Source organism: Triticum urartu, chromosome 1A, assembly GCF_056163025.1.
Source record: "Triticum urartu cultivar PI428250 chromosome 1A, HENAU_Tu73, whole genome shotgun sequence".
In the NCBI taxonomy this organism is placed as follows: Eukaryota; Viridiplantae; Streptophyta; class Magnoliopsida; order Poales; family Poaceae; genus Triticum; species Triticum urartu.
The window spans coordinates 567,655,770-567,671,358 of record NC_141873.1 but is presented as its reverse complement, the minus strand read 5'-3'; the positions used below and the strand labels follow the sequence as shown (position 1 = coordinate 567,671,358).

At 46.8% G+C, this 15,589-nt stretch overlaps 2 protein-coding genes across 3 annotated transcripts; one reads left to right on the top strand and one right to left on the bottom strand.

Annotated features, from left to right (window-relative positions):
- Positions 1 to 4,656: 4,656 nt before the first annotated feature.
- On the top strand, positions 4,657 to 6,624 carry LOC125530036 (1-acyl-sn-glycerol-3-phosphate acyltransferase). 2 transcript variants are annotated; one of them, XM_048694440.2, is made up of 3 exons: positions 4,660 to 5,050; positions 6,102 to 6,119; positions 6,211 to 6,624. In XM_048694440.2, exons 1-3 carry the CDS (start codon positions 4,720 to 4,722, stop codon positions 6,393 to 6,395), a joined length of 534 nt encoding a protein of 177 aa, XP_048550397.1. In that variant the 5' UTR covers positions 4,660 to 4,719; the 3' UTR covers positions 6,396 to 6,624. The 2 variants fall into 2 exon arrangements, with proteins under 2 accessions (XP_048550402.1, XP_048550397.1); XM_048694445.2 differs by lacking the exon at positions 6,102 to 6,119 and having other exon boundaries at positions 4,657 to 5,050.
- Positions 6,625 to 6,633: 9 nt separating this feature from the next.
- Positions 6,634 to 7,676, bottom strand: LOC125530018 (transcription factor WRKY19-like). The gene has a single exon (XM_048694430.2). It carries the CDS (start codon positions 7,568 to 7,570, stop codon positions 6,827 to 6,829), a length of 744 nt encoding a protein of 247 aa, XP_048550387.1. The 5' UTR covers positions 7,571 to 7,676; the 3' UTR covers positions 6,634 to 6,826.
- Positions 7,677 to 15,589: the final 7,913 nt, after the last annotated feature.

Genomic DNA, 15,589 nt, shown 5'->3' with positions numbered 1-15,589 from the left:
ATTCAATAGTTGTTCGAAACGCCTCAGTAAATTCTACTTTTTATTGGAATAACATAAGGCAGCTCAACTCCAATCACATGCATGATCTATACGTCATAGAATAGCATCACTTGTTGTTGATATGTAGTAAAAATTTGTACATCTGGTTTTTTCTTGGTTTGATTTGGAATTTGGAAAGTCCAATTCAAAACTTTAAATAACAACAAGTTGACCGTTCTAATGTAACTGTGTTTAAAATCGATCAAACTCGTCAAATTTTATGCATTCATCATTTGATTTGGAGAACCACCGCCTACGAATCTCCCCAAGCACACTCCTATAATCGTTAAACGCACATCATTATATTGCATAAATATGGTGTGATATTTACAAATTGGGTAAATAAATAGCTAGGAAGCATCCTTATCTTTCATGACTTACATCCAACGCTGGCTTTTCTGGGGTTTAGGAGATGCAACTACCAACTTCATGGATAATTTTGTTTGCGGAGTGAAACTAGGCCTATACATCTATAATTCATTAGCCAACTAAGGATGTGGGATGTGAGAGCATCCCTAGCCCTTCCCTTGAGAAGCTTTAATACCCTTAAAAATTGGTTTGAGGAACTAGTATCCACCTAGCGCAAAACCTTTATTTACTCCCCTAAAAATATGCTTCCACGACCCCTCCCACAAAATTTTCCCTCACTAGACCGAGAGAGGCAACTCTCATTAAAATATTTCTCATACCACGCCTCTCCCTCTCCTCGATGGTGCTCCTCCTCGGACATGGGCCTGATGCCTGTGCACCACCACCGACCTCCAGCAAGATTCTGGTGATTTCTTTTTCATCTTTTTATCTTTCTCTTCGGGCACGACCATGTTCCTCCCTGTCGTCCCCTCTTGGTGGAGCTCATTCCCGCCACCCTTTGTCACGATCAAAGCCACCCCACGCGCGAAGGAGCACGTATAGAGGAAAAATATCGCATACAAAGAAACATGTTTGTCAACCACCACATCATCGATTTTGACGAATCCTTTTGTTTTAGACCACACCATCATTCCACTGGGACAAGGAAGAGGAAAATAACTCATTCACATGAAGAAGTGCCCAAACCGTGACCCGTGAAAGATGAATTTTTCCCACTTTCTCGACTGCTTCCTTGCACGTGTACATCATGCACAATGAGCCTCTATCAAATTACTTTTGCGGATAATCTATCATAGGCCATAGCTAGCTCATGGGAATGATCTACTGAAGAGAAGTTGTCGTTGTCTACATGGAAGGAAGAAGAAGATGAAGAGAGATTTCTAAAAATTGAAGGAAAGGGCTAGGTGCACGAAAAGTGTAGGAGAAGGGCTAGGTACGTCAAAAGTTTAGTTTATATATTGGGGATTAAGGATAGAGAGAGGTATAGGTAATTAAAGAATAGGTAAAGACTAGAGATGCTCTGATAGTATTCAAAAGTTGGTATTGTCCCTAAACTAAGCCTCCAGTGATAAGCTAGATAAGAAAAACTCCCTCTGTTTAACATAGTGCATATAGATTCTTTGTAAAAGTGAAACTTTGCGAACTTTTAACAAACTAGATGATCCTTGTGTGTTGTTGCGGTAACTTTGTTATAAAATGCGTAGATAGTTGCTAAAAATAACTAAATCTAATGAAAAGAAAATGTAATCTTGAAAATCAATAAAAGAAAGTCTCTAAAAAATAGAATATAAACCTTTGAATTACTATTAAAAATATCATTTCAAACAAAAAATGTGAATGATACCTAACATACATGTATGATGTTCCAACGTTAAATGCATAGACTAATGCAAAATAACTGTAATCTCTAAGTTCGCTTATGTGGCAGATTTTGCATGGCTTAGTGGGAGAGAAGACTTAAATGGATGGGCTTAGTGGGGACATTTGCTTATGTGGGAGATTTTGCATGGCTTAGTGTGATAGAAGACCTAAATGCGTGGTCTTAGAGGGGACGATGAGGTGGACACTTTGCATGTTGAGAGAACTGAGACCAACTTCTTAAGAATGTAAGATTTAAAACAAAATTATTTACATATATATAATATGAAAATGCATTGCATGTGTATCTAATAGTATGTATTCCATACTTTAGATGTAGATATTTTTCTCGACAAACTTGATCAGAGATTGTAAAGTTTGACTTACAGAAAATTATATTCACTACAAGTATAGTATATAATGAATAGAGTGCATTTCGTATTTTATGTCATTAATGAACTTCGTGGTTGTGCTAGCACTGATTTAAATGTTGAATGGGTAAAAAAATATGATTTTGTTTACTAAGCTTGACCAAATCTGGTCAGATGGGCCGGCACGGCCTACCCAAGGCTAAACGTGTCTGGCATGGCACGACCCAACATGTTTACTAATGGGGTCGTGTCGTGTCGGCCCACGTGTCACGCCCTTAAGCCCAGGCGCTCCTCTAGTAAACGGGCTAGCCCACGGGAAGCTTGCACTGTGTGTTTCAGCCCAATGGGCTTTTATGCTATTTGCGCCGTTTTTCCTATATATATAATTAAAATTAATAAACAGATCGTGTTTTTTTAGAGAGAAACATCGGCTTTATTGATCACTTAACAAGTTACAAAGAGTCCCAGATACAATCCGGAACAGAATGAAAAATCACAAAGCTAGATAAATTCTTACAAGATTTAGCTAACAAATAAGCCGCTACATTAGCTTGCCGATGAACATGCTTGAACACCACAGAAACAAAGCTTTGAGAAGCAAACTTGATGCCTTCAACAACAGCAACAATGTTGAAGCGATCGCAAGATCTCGAATTCATCATTTGCACCAGCGAAAGGCAATCCGAAGCAAAGATAATATCAGAATAGCCTTCATCACTAGCTAATTGCACATCTCTACGTAAGGCCAAAGCCACCGCAAGTTCAGATCGTGTTGTGCCTGTACGTGGGCCTGTCCTCACAGCCAAGGAATTGCCCGTTTATAACCGTGCCGGGCCAGGCCTGTAACTGGTCGAGCAGCGAAAGGCAATCCAAAGCAAAGATAACATCAGAATAGTCTTTATCACTAGCTAATTGCACAGCTCTACGTAAGGCCAAAGCCTCCGCAAGTTCATATTGTGTTGTGCCTGTACGTGGGCCTGTCCTCACAGCCAAGAAATGGCCCGTTTATAACCGTGCCGGGCACGAAAGGCCACGGCCTCAATCATCATGCTCGTCTGCTGGGAAATCTGGAGGGAGAGGAACATTTGCATCTTCAAGGGAAAAAATGCATCCTATGATGATATCTTTAGATGTGTCACGAAAAGTTTAGAGCTCTGGAGTATTGCGGGGCCTAAAAGCTTAGAGTGCCCTCTCGGCCCCCCTTCCGGGAGAGTCTAGCTTTTTCTCTTTTGGCCTTCGGACAGGCTACGGCCAAAGAAGCATTCTGTAATTGTTTTAGGGAGCAACTAGTTAACGAGCGCTCCTTCGGGAGCCTCGCAACGATCAGCGTCACTTGACGCGCTCTCAGCCATTTGCCACGTGTCGCGCTCTGAACGCTCTCTTCGAATTTTGGTTTTTTTATTTTTCCGCATGCGTTTTCGGCTTTTTAAACGGGTTTTTTTGGGTTTTTTTCGACGTTTTGGTTTTCCCCCGGTCTTTCTTAGCTTTCCAATCAAAAACAAATTTGAAAAAAAAAATTGCGTGAAAAAACGCGTTTTCTTTTTTCCTTCCGCGAAAGTCATGGTTTTTCTTCCGCGAGAGGCACGGTTGTGCTTTATCGAGAGTCACGACCGTGCCTTTCGGAAACGAATGAAAAACGTGTTTTTTGTTTTTTTTTCTTTCGCAAGAGTCACGGTTTTGCTTTCGCGAGAGGCACAGTTGTGCTTTCGCGAGAGTCACGGCCGTGCCTCTCGGAAAGGAAAAACAAAACGCGTTTTCTGTTTTTTTTTCTTTCGCGAGAGTCACAGTTTTGCTTTCGCGAGAGGCATGATTGTGCTTACGCGAAAGTCATGGCCGTGCCTCTCGGAAAGGAAAAAAAATACGCATTTTCTGTTTTTTTTTCTTTCGCGAGAGTCAGGGTTTTGTTTTCGCATGAGTCACGGTTGTGCCTCTCGGAAACGAAAAAAACGCGTTTTCTGTTTTTTTTTCCTTCCACGAGAGTCACGGTTTTGTTTCCACGAGAAGCACAGGCGTGCCTTTTTCGGAAAGGAAATAAAACCGTGCTCCCGGTTCGGTTTTTCATCCGGTTTTTTCGTAAAAAAAGTTTGTCAAAACCTATCAACATGGGATCTAGTTTTGAAGATCTCAACGTGAGGAATCCAATGGTAAAAACGGTTTGAGATTTGGACGCACGGTTTAAGAGATAAAACGTTTTGAATAAACGAATCTACGAAAAAAAGGGAAAACTCTCAGATTGCGACAAGTGGCGCGCTGCATGTGCGTCACTTGTCGCAACATGGGAAAATGGAGTGTTCTTTGCAACGAGTACTCCTTAATTAGGGATTTCGATTGTTTTAACTCTCCTCTCCTAAATCAATGATAAGCCGGCGATGCTGGATCTTTCAAAAAAAACCGTGCCGGGCCAGGCCTGTACCTGGTCGAGCATTGTGCTCATGGGCCGGTACGCAGCCCATGTCCCAATTAGCCAGCTTTGAGACCAAGAGCTGGGCTTACGGGCCAGCCCATTTCCGGGCGTCATCCCCCGGAGAGCAACGCGAGCCACCCAAACGGAGGGAGCTCGCCCTTCCTTCCACGCGCCGAAATGCTGGCCGCCACCGCCGCCTGCCGCGCGCCGGCGCGGCCGCTCCCCGCCGCGCGACCCGGCAGCAGCTACCTCCTCGGGAGCGTCCTTCTCCCCAAACGGAGAGCGCCGGCGGCGAGGAGGAGGGGACGGAGCGCGGTGGTGCGGTGCGGGCTGCTCCCCGTGGACCCGTGGGCGCCCGGCGTCGACTCCCAGAGCATCGCGTCGCAGCTCTTCGCCGTGTCGCTGTTCCCCTACCTGGGGTTCCTCTACTTCATGACCCGGTCCAAGACGGCGCCCGGGCTCACGCTCTTCGGCTTCTACTTCCTCCTCGCCTTCGTCGGCGCCACCAGTACGCGTCCCCCTCCTCCTCCTCTTCCCTTTTCGTCTCGCTGTTTTCACGTGTCAATCTAGTTGTTGTTGTGGTTGGGGAGCGAAAATACTTGTACATTTAGAAGAGCAGAGCAGCAGCAAACATTTTAGAAGCGGTTAGAGAACTGAATGTGAATGCTACTGGGCAATTTGGCCACTATCAGAAGGTCAATTTTATATATCTGGTGAGTACAGACGATGCTGTGCATTGAAAATCACATGGATTTCATCATGAGAAACTGAGAGCTGTCATGAATGGTGTGGCGAGACGAAAAAATAATTGTGCATGCATTATGTGGCTGTCAGATATATTTGAACAACTCAAAATGCCATGGCACTCAGCTTACATCTGCAAAATGTGTTCTATGTCGACAAAACGTTGCTCATGTGCGTGTAAACACAGGAAGTTTGTGGAATGATTGAACTTAAAACACAAAATGTTCATACACTTGGTAAGAGAGCACCACTGCAGGTTTCTATATACTGTTCCAAAGCAACCGGCCAATAGCTTTTATGATGTTTGCATCTTCCCAAAGCTCAACATTTTAACTATAGCCAAGGCAAATGACTAACACAAGCATGTAGAAAAGAAAATTTGATGCTGGTTTGTTTTGGAGCATTTCAGTACATAATTCAGGTCGTTGGAGAAGACTTATAATGACTAATGAAAATTTGTAGAACGAAGTAGGAAGGAAAAGGGACGTTGAAATCAGTAGAGTGCACGATCAATCAAAATGTTACTGTGCGTGTGTGTGTGGCACAAACGAACCAATTTGTTCCTCAATTAATGTGAATCTTGATTTTTGTTATCCTTTTGGCAAAAAGCCTTGCCATTTGATTGGGACTTAAGTGTCAGAACAAAATATGTGTATGTGTCCATCTGCTGTATAGTGTATACATTGGCCTCTTCTATTTTAAATTATTTAGTTTCCGCTATTTAGTTAGCTAGAAGAAAATTACCTCCTCTCACGTCATTGATTATTTCCCTTTTGTTTCATGCACATTGCACGGGCATTTTATCCCCGGAGCAGTACCTGCTGGGATATATGGTAATTGCATCATATCATAAGTTTTCAGTGAATCTTACACACCTTGATCGACACAATAAGTATTTACCGATACATCACCATCCTCTTTCAGCCAAAGTTCATTACGGGACCTCGCTTTCAAATGTGGATTTGCTGCATGGGACGGCGGAATCGCTTCTCACCCTTACCAATCTATTCATTGTGCTTGGGCTGAGGGGAGCCTTGAGGAACCTGGACAAAGCAGAGGAGAGCAGTCCTGAAGCTCCTCAGGACAGCAAGGAGAAGAGTTCAGTATAGGTACTCTCACCAGTTCCCCCAAATGGTGCTTGTAAATCCCTGAGAACCTTTTCCTGGTGCATCTAGTGATGACATTGTACTGTAGTGAGTGTACATTTCTGTTGCTCAACTAGCTTATGAAGCCCCTGATGCTGTAATAAACTGCACAGACTGGCTTTGTGCATGTGCTGATCCATAATACTACTCTCTCTGTAAGGAGGGAGTATATTGCAGTGGCCAGTGTTGTTCAGAGTCTCTGTAGATCAATTTGGTGTTCTTCCAGTGGCCAGTGTATGACCACTACAGTTCTACTAGTGATGGTGCTATATCTACTGCAGATATATAGCTTCCATTGCGATAAATGATCACGAGTCTGAATCTAAGTACTAGTGGGAATACAGTAGGATAGTGGACACGGCGCCTACAGTCTTCTGAAACTCCGGTTAGAAAAACTACATATTCCAGAACAGCTCGTCGAAGTCCATGTCAGCCCCGAGGCCGCCTCCGGCGGCGTAGCCGTAGTTGCCGGCAAGCTGGCACCAGGAGTTCCCCGGCGTGTAGCAGCCGGCCGGCGAGGAGGGGAACGAGGGCGGCGTGAAGGGCTCTGCCGGCCACTGCATCCCTTCCGACGCCTCAGCCGGCGAGCTCTGTTGCTGCTGCTGTTCCTGGCCCAAGGAAGCAGGCGGCTGCTGATCTGTGCCGACGAGGACAGCGGTGGCCTGGGCGCAGGTGTGCGCGCCGTGGTAGACGACGTCGAAGAGCAGCGGGTCGGCGGCGGCGCGCTGCACCTGCTTGGTGGCCTGGCAGCCCTGCGAGTGCCGGTGCGTGCACCGGAAGTAGGCCCGCGGGTACGGTGCGCCGAGGATGTCCTTCTGGCCGTACTTCCGCCAGCTGAGCCCGTCGTCGAGCGACCCCAGGTCCTGCATCGACGCCACCCGCACCTGCGCCCTGACCGCCCCCGCCTTCCTGCCGCCCCTGTGCTGGCCGTTCACTCTCGCCCTGCCGCCGGCATTGCCTCCGCGCGGGCCGCTCCCAGCGAGGCGCACGGCACGGTCGACGGACGCGGCCAGCTCGGCGCAGAGCTCCCTGGCGGCGCCCGGCGCGCCCTGGTCGCCGTCCACCCTCTCCTCCAGCTCCCTCGCCATGGCCAGCAGCCCGTCCAGCTCCGTCGCCAGCGTCGCCGTCGTGTCCTCCATGCCCGGCACCTGCTCTAGCTAGTCGATCAGCGGCAAGCTTCTCATGAGCGTGCGCGTGCGCGTGCGTGCTTGGCGGGTTTTCGTTCCCTGTGATGATGATGATGAGCAGGTCTTTTATAGGCCCGGGCCAAGTAAGCGCTGATCAAGCACCGTTCATTTTTTTGTAAAAGAATCCAACACTGTTGATGGACGGGGACTATAAAAAATCGAGCGCGGTTTGACTGAAGACCGGAGAAAAGCGCGAGACTTTGAACCGAGAAGGAAATAAACACGTCACGCTCGGACCGGTCCTAGTCTCCTCTCCATTTTGGTCCTGGGCAAGGCCACCACCATGGGGCTGCCATGAATATACGCTCTCTGTCTAATCCGGTAGCTGACGAGTGACGTGGCCAGCCGCAATAACCAGCGGCGTCCCTCTCACCGGATCGCCTCGTTTGGACCCATCGACGCGGCGCAGGTGAACGGGGATGGCAGTGAGTGGCATGTGAAGTTCACCGCGCTTTTCCTGGAAGTTTCGTCGCCGCTGCTGTCCATGGACAGACTGACAGTAACCATGGAAGTAAAATTTCCGCCTGGCGTTGTGCCGCGCCGGTACGTGGCTTGGTGCCGTCACCTCGTCGCCGGACGTGCGGTCGATCCGCGCCGCGGCAGGGGGGAGGAAGATGCCCGGAAGGCGGCGCGCGCGGCTGGTTGCCGGGAAGTGAGCAGTGAAAGTGGGAAGCCTTTTTTAGGCTAGCATAGAGCCAACTTGGCCCACGGGCACGATCGATGGGCGTGTGGCAGAGCAAAGGGGAGTTTGCACCATGTGGACATGGCGTGACCCGCGTACGAGCAGTGAGAGGACGTACGAGCAGTGAGAGGCGTGTGCCGTGTGCCCACGCAAGGAGCCGCTGTACAGTCCCTGGACCTGGACACAGAAGGCGCAATCAGCAGCCAGTCCGTGTGGCACACGGGACCGTGTTCGATCTTTCACCGTGGTTTTGTGCCCCGTTTGCTGCATCATGCAACTTGCCTACATTGTGTTTACAACAACAAGGGTGTGGCAAGAAGGAGACCCTCTCGTTCCACAGCCTGATGGATTGGTCCAACAAGACAAGGGTTCAAACGATGTGTGTAACCGGCCGGTCTTAGCCTACAGGGAGTAGGGTCGGCGAGCTAGCGAGTCATGTCGATCTGCTTTCACGCGGCGTGTGCACGTGAAGCCCGGAATCGTCAAAAAGGTTTTCTACATGGACACGACACGACACGGCCCGGGACGGATGCGCTGGGCTGTGAGACTCGGTTCAAAACACCAAATCAAATAATTCGCCGCACGCGTACTAAATACATCTACAGTCGGGCGCTCCAAACACATCTCAAAGGACAAACCGGTCACAAAAATAAAGTCTATAGTAGGTCCTTAAACTATTTCAAGAGTATCAAAGAGGTTCTCAAACTATGAAAATCATCATTCAGATCCTCAAAGTACAATAAGTGTGTCATGCTAAGCAGAATAGGTCCTCGGACTACTTTAATATTGAGCTGATTTTGGACCTGGATGACATATTTACTGCACTTTGAATATTCAAATGATGATTTTCATAGTTCGAGGACCTACGTGGCACCCGTGAAATAATTCAGGGACCTAAAATACACTTCATTCAAAATCAACCCACGTGAACGTACCTCGGATGGTTAGTTTTTCTTCTTCTTATTTGCAAACACACAAAAGGCTTGCATGCCAATGTATTAGAAGAGAGTCAGGTAGAAATACAGAGAATCCGGTGGAAAACATCCGCGGTTACAAAGATACAACGCGACATAACAAAGGAAAGGGCATCCTAGCTATCGCGGCCGTAAAACAATGCCCTAGAGCAGAGAGACAATTATCTCCAGATGTCGATCAACTCGGTAGAGCCCGAGAGCTTCCAGAGGTCTATCTCCGCCGTCATGCGATGGCACAGCTCGCGGGGCATCACAACAGCACGCTGAAATACCCGGCCATCCCGTTCCTTTCAGAGCATCCAGATGCAGAGCAAGGCGATGAAGTCAAAGCCCCGACGATGTGACCGCGGGATGAGGACACGAAAGTTCGGCCACCACTCAACAAGTGCATCAGCGGGCACAAGGTGCGCAAGACCACCATGAGCCAACATGGTGTGCCACACCTCTCTCGCGTAGACGCAGCCTAGCGCAATATGGTCTGCAGTCTCCGCCTCTTGTGGCACAGAGGGAAGACGACATGGGAGGTCAGACCATGGCGCAAGCGTCGATCGCGGTCCAAATGCGTCTTCTCATGGCTAACCAGATGTGTAATTTGCAGTTGGTTGGCACCCAGGCGCGCCAAAGTGCCTTTCCAGCAGAGATGTTTAGATTTTATACGGTGAAAGCAACCCGCCAGAAGACGTTTTAGTTGACTACGAAGACATGTGTAGCGGCTTCGTGAATTTCAAGATGATTTGTTGGTTCAGTCTTTCGGAGATGATCATAGAAGTAGGGTGTCTGTACGTGTATTCATAGGGATGGGTGTGTGTGTATGTACCGTGTTAAAAAAATTCACCGCACTCCTCCGACGGTCGAAGGAGCTATGTCTCGCTTATTGGTAACTCCCCTCGCCTGAATCGCGGCACGACCAAGTCGGCCAATCACCGTAGCAGTGTGTTCATTTTTACTCTTAAAGTTTCCCAAATGATAAATGCCACACATGTGACACGAAGCAACATGGTCCAACGGCATTCATTACCATCTATTTTGCCACGTCAAAACAGATGACATCATCGGTAATTTTTTTGGTTTTAAGACTTAAAATTGTTTTATCTCCTAAATAAAAAATTTGATTGAAAATCCATTTTCATCATAAATCTGACTCGACGAGATTTTTAAAATTATATTCATGTTGATATGTTTTGACGATCTGTTTTTGAGCCAAAAGTTATCATGATGCTTACACTAAAGTTGTCATAGTGTTTACACTAAAATTGTCATGACATGTTTGATCTAGTTTTCATTCTAGATTTAAAGGTACCATTGTATTTTAACTACTTTTTACAACAATTTTTATCAATTGATCATGGAAATTTTAGTAATAACCACGTCAAATTTAATTTATGGATCATGGCATTTTTAGTAACTTAACATGGCAATTTTAGTAATATGACCATGGCAATTCTAGTATTGTGTCCATGAGAATTACTAAAATGGTCGTGCAACAGCACGGCTCACGGGGCATCAGAACAGCACGCTGAAATACTCCGTTCCTTTTAGAGCATCCAAATGCAGAGCAAGGCGATAGAGTCAAAGCCCCAGCGGTGAAACCGCGGGATGAGGGCAGAGAGTCCAGCCACCACTCAACAAGTGCATCAACAGCGGCAGCTAGCGCAAGGTGAGCAAGACCACAGCAAGCTAACATGGCATGCCACACCTCTCTGGCGTAGACGCAGCCCAGCGCATTATTGTCCGCAGTCTTCACCTCCTGGTCGCACAGAGGGCAAACGACATGGGATGTCAGACCATGACGCAAGCGTCGATCGCGGTCTAAATGCGTCTTCTCATGGCTAGGCAGAAGTGTAATTTGCACTTGGCCTGCGCCCAAGCGCACCAAAGTGTTCCAGCGGAGATGTTTAGGTTTTATACGGTGAAACCAACCCACTAGAATATGTTTCCGTCGACTATGAAGACGTCTGTGATGACTACGTGAATCTCAAGATAATGTGTCGGTTCAGTCTTTCGGAAATGATCATAGAAGTAGGGTGCGTGTACGTGTATGTATGTTCATAGAGATGAGTGTATGTAGGTATGTATGAGTGTATGCGTATATAGCGTGTTAAACAAATCACCGCACTCCTCAAACGGCCAAAGAAGCTATGTCTCCCTTATTGGTAACTCCCCTCGCCTGAAGCGCGGCGCCCGGGTCGTCCAATCACTGTAGCAATGTGTTCATTTTTATTCTCAAAGTTTCTTCTGTTAAGTCTTTTTTATTGTTTGGACCGTTTGTGGTCAGATTTCATGGTGCTATCCAGTTTTCTTATGGTTTTTCTATCGTTTTTTTGTTTCTTTGCCGATTTTTTTTCATTTTTCCTTTCTTTCTTCGTGATACTCTGGGGTTTTTTCATTGGTTCTTTTTCTTCTTCTATGTATGTAAGTTTTCTTTATTTCTTTCTTCGTTTCTTTGTTTTCTTACCTTTTTCTTTTTTTTCTTTGTCAAACTCACTAATTCTGTCTTTTCTTGTTTTTATTTTTTCTTTGTTTTTTTCTAATTTGTTTTTCGTTGTTTCTTTCTCTGTTTTCACTGTTTTTTAAGTACATGATGTATATTTTTTTTCTTACATACAAGTTTCAAACACTTTTTTGTATACATAGTCAAAAATATACAAATACATGGGAACAATTTTGAATGGGAATAAATATTTTGTTCGCACACAATGCACACTTTTGATATACATTAGGGACTTTTTTGTACATGTTTGATATTTTTAAATTAATAAGTACCTTTTCTAAAATATATGTTTTTATTACTATTTTTATTCACCATATGTTGTACATTTTCTATACACAGTTTACATTTTTTAAATATATGATCAACATTTTTTCGTACTTACTGTATTTTTTGTCAAAACTTTTTGTTGAGAAACATTTTTTCTATACAGATTTAATATTTTTCAAAATCTTGACTAACATTTTTAAATACATGATCAACATTTTTTATACATACTGTATATTTTTTGTATATGTTTTCCGTATACATGACAAAACAATATATATATATATATTTAACATTTTTCAAATGCTTGAGTAAAAAATACTTTATTGAAAATTTTCAGTCCTTGATTACTACTTTCTAAATACATGATCAACTTTGTTAATTAATTTTTTATATACATGAGAAACATTTTCTTTGTACGTATTTAACATTTTTCAAATGATTTATGTATTTTTTTTGTGTAAACAAATGTAGAAAACGGAAGTAAAAATCAAGAACAATAAACACGAAGAAAAGGTGGTAAATCACCCCCCCCCCCAGCATCTGCTGACCAAACATGTTCCTGCTGTACTAAGAGCAACTCCAACGGGGTGACCCAAACGGACGCGCGCTTTGTCCGCTTTTTGTCCGTTTGGGTCGGCCAGGCGGACGTGCGCGTCCGCATTTTAAAATGGGTCAGCTTGACCGTCCAACGGGGAGGCCTACCCAAATGTGCCGGTATGGGAAAAAACAAGTTGCACGAAATAAACATAATTAAACATAAAGTGGCCGGTCAAACGCTGGCCAAAGTCCACCTAAATCTAATAAACATTAAATAAAACATTAAAAAAAAGTCTGCGCCCGCCTGCTGCCGTCCCGCACGCTGCCCTAGACGTCGTCGGCCTTGTCCTTGCCCTCAACGCCGCTGTCGTTGGTGAGGTCGATGAAGACCGGAGCAGGGCCAGCCCACCCGAACGCCGCCTGGTACGCTGCCAGGGCAGCCTCCTCCGGCGTCTGCTGGAGCGGCGGCATTGCGGCAAGCCGTGCGCGCTCCTCCTCCTCCTCCTCCTCGAGCCGGAGCGCCTCCGTGTCGCGTTGGAGCATGGCCTCGTAGCGCATCTACTCCTCACCGTCGGCCTGCTCCTGGCGGAGCCAGTGCTCCTCCCATCGCTCGAGGTGGGCCGCCTCCTTCTCCGGTGTCGCGGCGAAGTGGACGGGAGGCGCGCTCACCCACTCGTGGTACTGGCCCGTCCACGAGTAGGCCTCCTCCGGCCAAGTGGGTGGAGGCGCGGAGCGCTTACGCGACGGCTCCGGCTCCGGCTTGGGCTGTACGGGCGGCGACGGTGGAGGCGGCGGCACAAAGAGCGGGGTGTGGACGGAGTCCCCCGCCGCCGACAGGGCAAGGGCTTGCTCCAGCCCATCCCAGTGCACGTTCTCCTCGATGCGGCTAGCCTCCTGCGCGTGTTGTAGGGCCTCCTCGAGGGCGGCTTGGTACTCCGCCTCCGCCCCCATGTCCTCCGTCTCTACCTCCGGGGGCGGCGGTGGGAACGGCGGCGGGACGACATCGACACCTGAGCGTCGTTGCTCCTCGTGTTCGAGGGCGAACCAAGCCTCCCAGTTAGGAGAGTCGGCGGCGTACTCGGGCAGCCGACGTTGCTCCGGCGTGAGCGGCGCGCGGCTGAAAGAACATGCGGTGCCCCCATGTTTGGTTTTGGTAATTGATGACAATCTCTATGGACTAATGGTTGCCTTGAGTTATATTTGAAGGTTTTGTCCATAGGCTTTTCTTGGAGTACATGTGTTGGTTTCAAGGAGAGTTTGTGTCGACCAAGGTGATATTCAAGGAATTATTTGAAGATTGGTCACGTGAGTGTTGAGCTTATTGCAAGCATATCTTGAAGAAGAAGATTGTGTGATAATTCATGTCTACCTTCAAGACATCATCCAAATGAAGAGAATTGGAAAGATTCAAGGTTGATCAAGATTAAGTCAAGAATGAATCAAGTTGATCAACACACAAAGCATACAAGATGTATTGAGGGGTCAAGTGATCCCATGGTATGGTAAGCATTGTCCATCACGCTTTGTTTGCTAACCAATGGTTTTCGTGAGAGTTCTTTGTGGGGTTAGGTGGCGATGTGCAAGTTCAAGTGGAGCATTATGAAGAGATCAAATGCTTGAAGCTTGTCGTCCATTATGGTAACAATGGATTTATGAAGATGTGCTGAAGAGTGGCTCACCCATAGTGGAGTATGGGGAAGCAATCAACTAGTATTCATCGAGCCAACACAATCAAGGAAGGTGGTCCAACTTGAGGAAGTCAAGATCGTCATCATCTAGCTCAAGTGGACTATGTGCAAGACAAAGGTTTGCCCTTGATAGGTTTTCTATTTTACCAGTCTCATAGTGGTGGTTGGGAGGCCGGGTTATAGGATCGATTGCCGTACTATCTAGGGGGCTCTCGATGAGTAGCTTGATCGTATCGTTCGTAGAGAGCTCAAACCATTGCATCCTTGCATCATCTTTATTGGTTCTTGTTTGGTTCTTCTCGTTGTGTGTTTTGGAGCTTATGGTCATCTTGGTGACAAGCTCAAGTTCATCGAAAACGGAGTTCACTCGCATGTTCTATGGTGTTTTCAATGTTGGAGGTTATGCCGGTTCTTTTCGGTTGGAGGTTTTGATGCTACTCGTCGTCTTGTATCCAACAAGCTTGAGTTTGCTCAATTCGGTGCTCGTATGAAGAAGTTAGGGCAGTTCTGGTTTTCTCCCTGCGGTAGTACCGCGGTCGGCAGCGGTAGTACCGCTTATAGCGTCAAGCGGTAGTACCGCTCTACTACCGCCTCGATTTTGGGTCATACACTTTTCGTGTCGGGTTTAGCAGTAGTTGCACGGCAGTAAGGCACGGTAGCACCGCCTATAAGCGGTAGTACCGCTCTGGTCGGGCGGTAGTACCGCTACTGCATTACTGCCGCCGTACTCTGCTCTGCCCTGCCTCTTTTGGTCCCGTGTTCTGCTCCTCCAGCGGTAGTACCGCTGGGGTGAGCAGTAGTACCGCTTATATGCGGTACTACCGCCCCAAGGTTCATGTTTTGTTGCTCATTTTCCCTGCTTCTTCCGCCCGAGCGGTGGTACCGCTCGTGTGCGGGCTGAGCACATAACGGTTGGCTTTTCCCCCTCCTATAATAGGGGGTCTTCTTCCCCAATGAACCTTATCCTTTGAGCTCGTGTTCTTCCCCCATTGTTGACCTTCTTCGAGCTTGCTAACTCTCAATCCCTCCATGGATTCTTGCTAGTTTTTGAGGGAAAAGAGAGAGGAGATCTAGATCCACATTTCCACCAATCACTTTCTACTCTATGTGAGGGGAACCCATTGGATCTAGATCTTGGAGTTCTTCGTGTTCTCTTCTTCGTTCTTCCTCTCAGTTTCCTCCCTAGCATTTGTTGCTTCGGTGGGATTTGGGAGAGAAGGACTTGGGCACTTCGTGTGCCCTTGCCATTGCATTTGGTGCATCGGTTTGAGTTCTCCACGGTGATATGTGGAAGTTACAAGTTGAGAAGCTTATTACTCTTGGGTGCTTGGT